General features: G+C 44.6%; 1 protein-coding gene across 1 annotated transcript in view; it reads left to right on the top strand.

Moving 5' to 3' along the window:
- LOC120027925 (nuclear receptor coactivator 2-like) overlaps positions 1 to 10,000 on the top strand; it is a 33,451-nt gene that overhangs the window by 13,065 nt on the left and 10,386 nt on the right. The window contains exons 5-6 of the mRNA XM_038973018.1: positions 2,214 to 2,291; positions 3,819 to 4,311. Coding sequence (XP_038828946.1) covers positions 2,214 to 2,291; positions 3,819 to 4,311 — 571 coding nt within the window. The remainder of the gene's footprint in view (positions 1 to 2,213; positions 2,292 to 3,818; positions 4,312 to 10,000) is intronic.

Genomic DNA, 10,000 nt, shown 5'->3' with positions numbered 1-10,000 from the left:
CTTGATATTGTGGCAGGTTATCACTGCGGGCTTGATATTTTGGCAGGTCATCACTGTGGGTTTGATATTTTGGCAGGTTATCACTGTGGGCCTGATATTTTGGCAGGTTATCACTGTGGGCCTGATATTTTGGCAGGTTATCACTGTGGGCCTGATATTTTGGCAGGTTATCACTGTGGGCCTGATTATTTTTGCAGGTTATCACTGCGGGCTTGATATTTTGGCAGGTTATCACTGTGGGCTTGATATTTTGGCAGGTTATCACTTCGGGCTTGATATTGTGGCAGGTTATCACTGCTGGCTTGATATTTTGGCAGGTCATCACTGTGGGTTTGATATTTTGGCAGGTTATCACTGTGGGCCTGATATTTTGGCAGGTTATCACTGTGGGCTTGATATTTTTGCAGGTTATCACTGCGGGCTTGATATTTTGGCAAGTTATCACTGCGGGCCTGATATTTTGGCAGGTTATCACTGTGGGCTTGATATTTTGGCAAGTTATCACTTCGGGCTTGATATTGTGGCAGGTTATCACTGCGGGCTTGATATTTTGGCAGGTCATCACTGTGGGTTTGATATTTTGGCAGGTTATCACTGTGGGCTTGATATTTTTTTGCAGGTTATCACTGTGGGCTTGATATTTTTGCAGGTTATCACTGTGGGCTTGATATTTTTGCAGGTTATCACTGTGGGCTTGATATTTTTTGCAGGTTATCACTGTGGGCCTGATATTTTGACAGGTTATCACTGCGGGCTTGATATTTTGGCTGGTTATCACTGCGGGGTTGATATTTTGGCAGGTTCACTTTGGGCCTGAGATTGTGGCAGGTTATCACTGTGGGCCCGATATTTTGGCTGGTCATCACTGTGGGCCTGATATTTTGGCAGGTTATCACTGCGGGTTTGATGTTTTGGCAGGTCATCACTGTGGGCTTGATATTTTGGCAGGTCATCCCTGTGGGCCTGATATTTTGGCAGGTCATCACTGTGGGTTTGATGTTTTGGCTGGTCATCACTGTGGGTTTGATGTTTTGCAGGTTATCACTGTGGGTTTGATATTTTGGCAGGTTATCACTGTGGGTTTGATGTTTTGGCAGGTCATCACTGTGGGTTTGATGTTTTGGCTGGTCATCACTGTGGGTTTGATGTTTTGCAGGTTATCACTGTGGGTTTGATATTTTGGCAGGTTATCACTGTGGGTTTGATGTTTTGGCAGGTCATCACTGTGGGTTTGATATTTTGGCAGGTTATCACTGTGGGTTTGATATTTTGGCAGGTCATCACTGTGGGTTTGATGTTTTGGCTGGTCATCACTGTGGGTTTGATGTTTTGCAGGTTATCACTGTGGGCCTGATATGTTGGCAGGTCATCACTGTGGGCCTGATATGTTGGCAGGTCATCACTGTGGGCTTGATGTGTTGGCAGGTTATCACTGTGGGTTTGATGTTTTGCCGGTTATCACTGTGGGTTTGATGTTTTGGCAGGTTATCACTGTGGGCTTGATATTTTGGCTGGTCATCACTGTGGGTTTGATGTTTTGGCAGGTTATCACTGTGGGTTTGATGTTTTGGCAGGTCATCACTGTGGGCCTGATATGTTGGCAGGTCATCACTGTGGGCCTGATATGTTGGCAGGTCATCACTGTGGGCCTGATATGTTGGCAGGTCATCACTGTGGGCTTGATATGTTGGCAGGTCATCACTGTGGGCCTGATATGTTGGCAGGTCATCACTGTGGGCCTGATATGTTGGCAGGTCATCACTGTGGGCCTGATATGTTGGCAGGTCATCACTGTGGGCCTGATATGTTGGCAGGTCATCACTGTGGGCCTGATATGTTGGCAGGTTATCACTGTGGGCCTGATGTTTTGCAGGTTATCACTGTGGGTTTGATATTTTGGCAGGTCATCACTGCGGGTTTGATGTTTTGCAGGTTATCACTGTGGGCTTGATATTTTGGCAGGTTATCACTGTGGGCTTGATATTTTGGCGGGTCATCACTGTGGGTTTGATGTTTGCCTGGTTATCACTGTGGGCCTGATATTTGCCTATAATGGTTGAATAGCAAGTTGGTCTTGGTGCACTGGCTCTGCTGGTTAATCTGTAGAATGACACGGGATTATACAAATGAATGTATCATCATTGTCTAGCTAGCTAGTAGGCTAGCTACTCCTTTCAAAGTGTTTATCATACCTGTTAACCTTTTCTCCTCAGAACCGACAGCCAATGATGAACCAGATGAGTGGCGTGTCCAATATGAACCAACCCTTACAGTCCAACAACCCCAACCAGGTAACTGGAATTATATATCAATATGAACCTCTACAACCCAACCAGGTAACTGGGATTATATATCAATATGAACCTCTACAACCCAACCAGGTAACTGGGATTATATATCAATATGAACCTCTACAACCCAACCAGGTAACTGGGATTATATATCAATATGGACCTCTACAGTCCAACAACCCAACCAGGTAACTGGGATTATATATCAATATGAACCTCTACAGTCCAACCAGGTAACTGGGATTATATATCAATATGAACCTCTACAGTCCAACAACCCAACCAGGTAACTGGGATTATATATCAATATGGACCTCTACAGTCCAACAACCCAACCAGGTAACTGGGATTATATATCAATATGAACCTCTACAACCCAGCCAGGTAACTGGGATTATATATCAATATGAACCTCTACAGTCCAACAACCCAACCAGGTAACTGGGATTATATATCAATATGAACCTCTACAGTCCAACAACCCAACCAGGTAACTGGGATTATATATCAATATGAACCTCTACAACCCAACCAGGTAACTGGGATTATATATCAATATGTACCTCTACAGTCCAACAACCCAACCAGGTAACTGAGATTATATATCAATATGAACCTCTACAACCCAACCAGGTAACTGGGATTATATATCAATATGAACCTCTACAGTCCAACAACCCAACCAGGTAACTGGGATTATATATCAATATGTACCTCTACAACCCAACCAGGTAACTGGGATTATATATCAATATGTACCTCTACAGTCCAACAACCCAACCAGGTAACTGGGATTATATATCAATATGAACCTCTACAGTCCAACAACCCAACCAGGTAACTGGGATTATATATCAATATGAACCTCTACAACCCAACCAGGTAACTGGGATTATATATCAATATGTACCTCTACAGTCCAACAACCCAACCAGGTAACTGAGATTATATATCAATATGAACCTCTACAACCCAACCAGGTAACTGGGATTATATATCAATATGAACCTCTACAGTCCAACAACCCAACCAGGTAACTGGGATTATATATCAATATGTACCTCTACAACCCAACCAGGTAACTGGGATTATATATCAATATGTACCTCTACAGTCCAACAACCCAACCAGGTAACTGGGATTATATATCAATATGAACCTCTACAGTCCAACAGCCCAACCAGGTAACTGGGATTATATATCAATATGAACCTCTACAACCCAACCAGGTAACTGGGATTATATATCAATATGGACCTCTACAGTCCAACAACCCAACCAGGTAACTGGGATTATATATCAATATGAACCTCTACAACCCAACCAGGTAACTGGGATTATATATCAATATGAACCTCTACAACCCAACCAGGTAACTGGGATTATATATCAATATGAACCTCTACAACCCAACCAGGTAACTGGGATTATATATCAATATGAACCTCTACAACCCAACCAGGTAATTTACATAACCTTTTTGTAAGAAACATTTAGTTAAATCCCTTTCTCCCCCTCTCCCTCCAGGGGACCATCAATGCTCAGATGTTAGCCCAGCGGCAGCGGGAGCTGCTCAGTAACCATCTCAGACAGCGACAACTGGAGCACCAGAGACAACAACAACAACATCAACAACAACAGCAGCAGAGGAACATGGTGATGAGAGCCCAGGGACTCAACCTACCTCCCAATATGGCCGCCGCCAACATGGCCGCAGCTGCTGCAAGTGGCCTATCAGGAGGGATGATTAACCCCCGGATCCCCCAGACCACCAACCCCCAGCAGTTCCCCTTCCCACCCAGCTACGGTACCAGTACAGGCCCGGCCCTGGCTTCACCCCCTCCTCCTCACCCCTCTACCAGCCCCTTCTCCTCCCCCCTCTCCCCCAGCCTGCCCTCCTCTCTCCGCACCCTGCATGGCTCTCCCTCCTCCCAGATGATGATGGCGGGTGCAGGACAGTTTGGGGCTGTAGTCAGCCCTCATATACAGCAGCTCAGCTCCTTTCAGTTCCCAAACTCAGGTACTACTGCTTTATAACCCACTAACCATAACCCCTGTGTGTGTGTTAGGGTTAGGGTTGGTCGGTATACCGTATATACCGTATACCGGGGTATTCACATATCATCGATATACTATTTGTTCGTTTGACTTTTTACCCCTAATTTTGTCATATCCAATTGGTAGTTACAGTCTTGTCTCATCGCTGCAACTCCCGTACGGACTCGGGAGAGGCGAAGGTCGAGAGCCGTGCGTCCTCCGAAACACGACCCTGCCAAGCTGTACTGCTTCTTGACACACTGCCCCCTTAACCCGGGAAGCCAGCCACATCAACGTGTCGGAGGAAACACAACCCTGCCAAGCTGTACTGCTTCTTGACACACTGCCCCCTTAACCCGGGAAGCCAGCCGCACCAACGTGTCGGAGGAAACACATCATGGGTCTCCCGGTCGCGGCCGACTGCGACACAGCCTGGGATCGATCCAGGGTCTGTAGTGACGCCTCTAGCACTGCGATGCAATGTCTTAGACCGCTGCGCCACTCGGGAGGCTGCATCCAATATACTTTAAGTAAATACCTACAGTCAACTTGTGCAATACGCTAAGAGATCAAGCAGATTGCGTTTTTCATTTCACCGGTCACATCATTTTGCATTATGTAGCTTATCATAGTTCCCCAGAACAGTTGAGCCAGTCACGTGTTTGTTGTGAAGAGGAAGTGGGAGCTGGTGAGTCCACAGAGTTCTACAGTATTTCTATTGGTTAGTCTCTGTTGTGCAACACACACGAGGTGATGAAGTTACCCTACATGCAATTCACCACTAAATGTTTGCCATCAGATACAGTGCATTCAGAAACTATTCAGACCCCTTGACTTTGTCCACATTTTATTACGTTACAGCTTTATTCTAAAATTAATTAAATCGTTTTTTTCCCTTATCAATCTACATACAATACCCCATAATGACAAGTCAAAAACACTTTTTCAGGTATTTTTGCAAATATATATAAAAAAAAAAAAAAAAGGAAATATCACATTTACATAAGTATTCAGACCCTTTACTCAGTACTTTGTTGAAGCACCTTTGGCAGCGATTACAGCCTCGAGTCTTCTTGGGTATGACGCTAAGAGCTTGACACACCTGTATTTGGAGGTTCTCCCATTCTTCTCTGCAGATCCTCTCAAGCTCTGTCAGGTTGGATGGGGAGCGTCACTGCACAGCTATTTTCAGGTCTCTCCAGAGATGTTCAATCGGGTTCAAGTCCGAGCTCTGGCTGGGCCACTCATGGACATAGAGACTTGTCCCGAAGCCAGTCCTGTGTTGTCTTGGCTATGTGCTTAGGGTCGTTGTCCTGTTGGAAGGTGAACTTTCACCCCAGTCTGAGGTCCTGAGCGCTCTGGAGTAAGTTTTCATCAAGGATCTCTCTGTACTTTGCTTCGTTCATCTTTGCCGCGATCCTGACTAGTCTCCCAGACCCTGCCACTGAAAAACATCCCCACAGCATGATGCAGCCACCACCATGCTTCACCATAGGGATGGTGCAAGGTTTTCTCCAGACGTGGCACTTGGCATTCAGGCCAAAGCTTTCAATCTTGGTTTCATGACACCAGAGAATCTTGTTTCTCATGGTCTTAGAGTCCTTTAGGTGCCTTTTACTGAGAAGTGGCTTCCGTCTGGCCACTCTACCATAAAGGCCTGATTGGTGGAGTGCTGCAGAGATGGTTGTCCTTCTGGAAGATTCTCCCATCTCCACAGAGAAACTCTGGGGCTCTGTCAGAGTGACCATCGGGTTCTTGGTCACCTCCCTGACCAAGGCTCTTCTCCCCCGATTTCTCAGTTTTCCGGTCAGCCAGCTCTAGGAAGAGTCTTGGTGGTTCCAAACTTCTTCCATTTAAGAATGATGGAGGCCGCTGTGTTCTTGGGGACCTTCAATGCTGCAGACATTTTTGTGGTACGCTTCCCCAGATCTGTACCTCGACACAATCCTGTCTCGGAGCTCAACAAATAATTCCATTGACCTCATGGCTTGGTTTTTGGCTCTGACATGCACTGTCAACTGTGGGACCTCATATAGACAGGTGTGTGCCTTTCCAAATCATGTCCAATCAATTTAATTTGCCACAGATGGATTCCAAGCAAGTTGTAGAAACATCTCAAGGATGATCAATGGAAACAGGATGCACCTGAGCTCAATTTCAAGTCTCATAGCAAAGAGTCTGAATACTTATGTAAATAAGGTATTTCTGTTTTTTGTTTATTTTATACATTTGCAAAAATAAGTTAAAACCAGTTTTCTCTTTGTCATTAGGGGGTATTGTGATGTCATTATGGGGTATTGTGATGTCATTATGGGGTATTGTGATGTCATTATGGGGTATTGTGTGTAGATTGATGAAGATTTTTATTTATTTAACCGATTTTAGAATAAGACTGTAACGTAACAATACGTGGAAAAAGTCAAGGGGTCTAGAATACTTTCCCAATGCCCTGTATGTTAGAACGGTCCTAGATGAGCCATACTCTCCAGCTGTGTAAATGGCTACTTGTTAGTTATCTTAGTAAATGGCTGAATTAATAAGGAGATGGATTGTTAGCTTTCTGCCGCGTTTGAGAAGTCAAATGGCTCTGGAGTTATCTGTACAGCTGCTTCCTACTAGCCTCCATGGAAATGCACTATTATATGTGCTCATTTTGTTAGCATTCTGGTAGTAGACGCCCAATGGGCTTTTTTTGGTGTGTGTTTTTGGCGCCCCCTTGTGTACTAAACCCGGTAAAACAGTACTTTTCCCCTGTGCTTTCTACTGGCTCTGTTTTCCTCCTCTCCATTCTTCTTTTCTTTTCCTTCAGAAAAAGAAAAGCTGAGCGATTAACCAACATTTAAATTATTTTAATTCTATTTCAATGCCACATCAATGCCACATTGCACAGTTTCTGTAGAGATAAATCAGATCCAGTCTGACCTGTGTGATGTAGTAGGGAGTTGCAGTTTCTCTAGAGATAAATCAGATCCAGTCTGAACTGTGTGATGTAGTAGGGAGTTGTAGTTTCTCTAGAGATAAATCAGATCCAGCCTGAACTGTGTGATGTTGTAGTAGGGAGTTGTAGTTTCCAACAGGCCAATGTTCTACCAAGTTTAGCGCAGAAAACGTAGTAATTAACTACAATGACCATAATCCATTGCGCGCCTACTCGTCCGGTCTGTGTTTATTTTAATGCCTTCTATGTAAAAGAGAATGCAGCGCTTTAGAGATGAGATGATGACTTGGAATTAAATAATAAAGTCACCCAAAAAAAACAGCATTATTTTATTAAAATAATGTGTATAAATGATGGTTAATAAGTGATAAGCAGTAATGGGCCGTCTCTACCGTCATGTGACTCTTTATTAATTGTTTTATTCTGTGTTATAGCAAGCAATCAACCCACATAATGCATAGTGTATTTAATGTTTTAGAAAATTATCGAATCCGAAATCGAAAACCAAGAATTATAACCTGTTCAGGGAACAAAACCGAAAACCAGAAAATAATGAAATTATCTGAGGAACAGAACCCGAAACGAAAGTGATCTATACTGTTCCGGAACAGAACCGGGATTTTAAAAGCATGGGAACCAGTTAATAACGGTATTTTACATTCTGGGTATATTTTTTCCCCCCACCTATGCAAAGCCCTCACTCTGTCACTCAGAAACGTATTTCTGGCGTCTGCCTGCCAGTGCGTGTTTGTGTAGGCTGCCTCTCCCCTCTGAAGTTACTATGGTTACCTACTGACGATGTTACAAGCATGAAACTAGAGAGAGATGTTTTAAAGAATGCATTGACTTATTAAATGCTAGTTTATTAAAACATTTTAATGCCGTGGGCAGGGTCAACACAGTGTATTCACAGGTATACGCTTCACACACATGGTTATGTCAGATATAGAGGGAACATTTATTTAATTTTAGAATTTGAAACCGACCTCAAAAAAAGCGCTAATCGCTCTGGACTAGTGTCCAGTCACACAGCGTTGCATTACAAGTGTTGTACTGACCACTACATTGATAACAAATAGATTAATACAAAAACATAAAATACTTCTTATATAAGATATTAAAATAATGATCAATCAAATAATCAACTAAAATATAATTCATTTAGACAATAATCAATAACTGTCTCAATTTTCCTACGACTGTACAATCATACTCCTCTAGTCCAATGAGGGGGTTCTTGAACTTTTTCAGCTCGAGACCCAAATTCAAAATGTACCGTCCTCTCATGACGCAAAATCTTCCTCCAACAACCCAAATTGAAGATTATAGATGTATTCTCAAAACTCGCATCCCACCTCTCACCTGCCCAGGGCCCACGTTGGGTCCTGACCCATAGGTTAAGAACCCATGATTTAGGCCATAAAACATGAATTCCACTAGAGGGCAGCAGACACACATACATCTATACAATATATAGACATACTATTTTTAGTGCTGCATTCACTTAAACATTGACACTGTATGTTACAGTGCCGTTTGCATATTTTTATTGGGTCTTAGGCTGCTTGATGTTCCCATGTACATGTGAGTCATTTAGCCGACGCTCTTATCCAGCGGGATTTACAGGAGCAATTAGGGTTAAGTGCCTTGCTCTCAAGGGCACATCGACAGATTTTTCACCTAGTCTGCTCGGGGATTCGAACCAGCGTCCTTTCGGTTACTGGCCCCATATGACTGGTAATTAGAGACATTGTTTCATATCTATTAGATCAATATTGAATCGGGCATAAATCGTATTTATAATTCCCTTATTCTCCCAGATAATCCCATATGATTGTCGCGCACCAAAATAAAGACCCTCTTCCCTCTCTCTCTCCAGTCTCCCTCGTCCTCTTGTTACTCCTCTCCCTACCCCTCTTCTCTCTCCAGTCTCCCTCGTCCTCTTGTTACTCCTCTCCCTACCCCTCTTCTCTCTCCAGTCTCCCTCGTCCTCTTGTTACTCCTCTCCCTACCCCTCTTCTCTCTCTCCAGTCTCCCTCGACCTCTTGTTACTCCTCTCCCTACCCCTCTTCTCTCTCTCTCCAGTCGCCCTCGTCCTCTCTTTCCTCTCTCTCACCAGTCTCCCTTGTCCTCTCTTCTCTCTCTCCAGTCTCCCTCGTCCTCTCGTTCCTCCTCTCCCTACCCTTCTTCTCTCTCACCAGTCTCCCTTGTCCTTCTTCTCTCTCACCAGTCTCCCTTGTTCTCTCGTTCCTCTACTCCCTACCCCTCTTCTCTCTCTCTCACCAGTCTCCCTCGTCCTCTCTTCTCTCTCTCTCACCAGTCTCCCTCGTCCTCTCGTTCCTCCTCTCCCTACCCCTCTTCTCTCTCTCTCACCAGTCTCCCTCGTCCTCTCTTCCCTCTCTCTCACCAGTCTCCCTCGTCCTCTCTTTCCTCTCTCTCACCAGTCTCCCTCGTCCTCTCGTTCCTCTCTCTCACCAGTCTCCCTCGTCCTCTCGTTCCTCTCTCTCACCAGTCTCCCTCGTCCTCTCTTTCCTCTCTCTCACCAGTCTCCCTCGTCCTCTCGTTCCTCTCTCTCACCAGTCTCCCTCGTCCTCTCTTCCCTCTCTCTCACCAGTCTCCCTCGTCCTCTCGTTCCTCCTCTCCCTACCCCTCTTCCCTCTCTCTCACCAGTCTCCCTCGTCCTCTCTTCCCTCTCTCTCACCAGTCTACCTCGTCCTCTCGTTCCTCCTCTCCC

Source organism: Salvelinus namaycush, chromosome 33, assembly GCF_016432855.1.
Source record: "Salvelinus namaycush isolate Seneca chromosome 33, SaNama_1.0, whole genome shotgun sequence".
NCBI classification, from domain to species: domain Eukaryota; kingdom Metazoa; phylum Chordata; class Actinopteri; order Salmoniformes; family Salmonidae; genus Salvelinus; species Salvelinus namaycush.
Note: the sequence above shows the minus strand (reverse complement) of the source record. Positions and strands in the feature narration are given on the sequence as shown.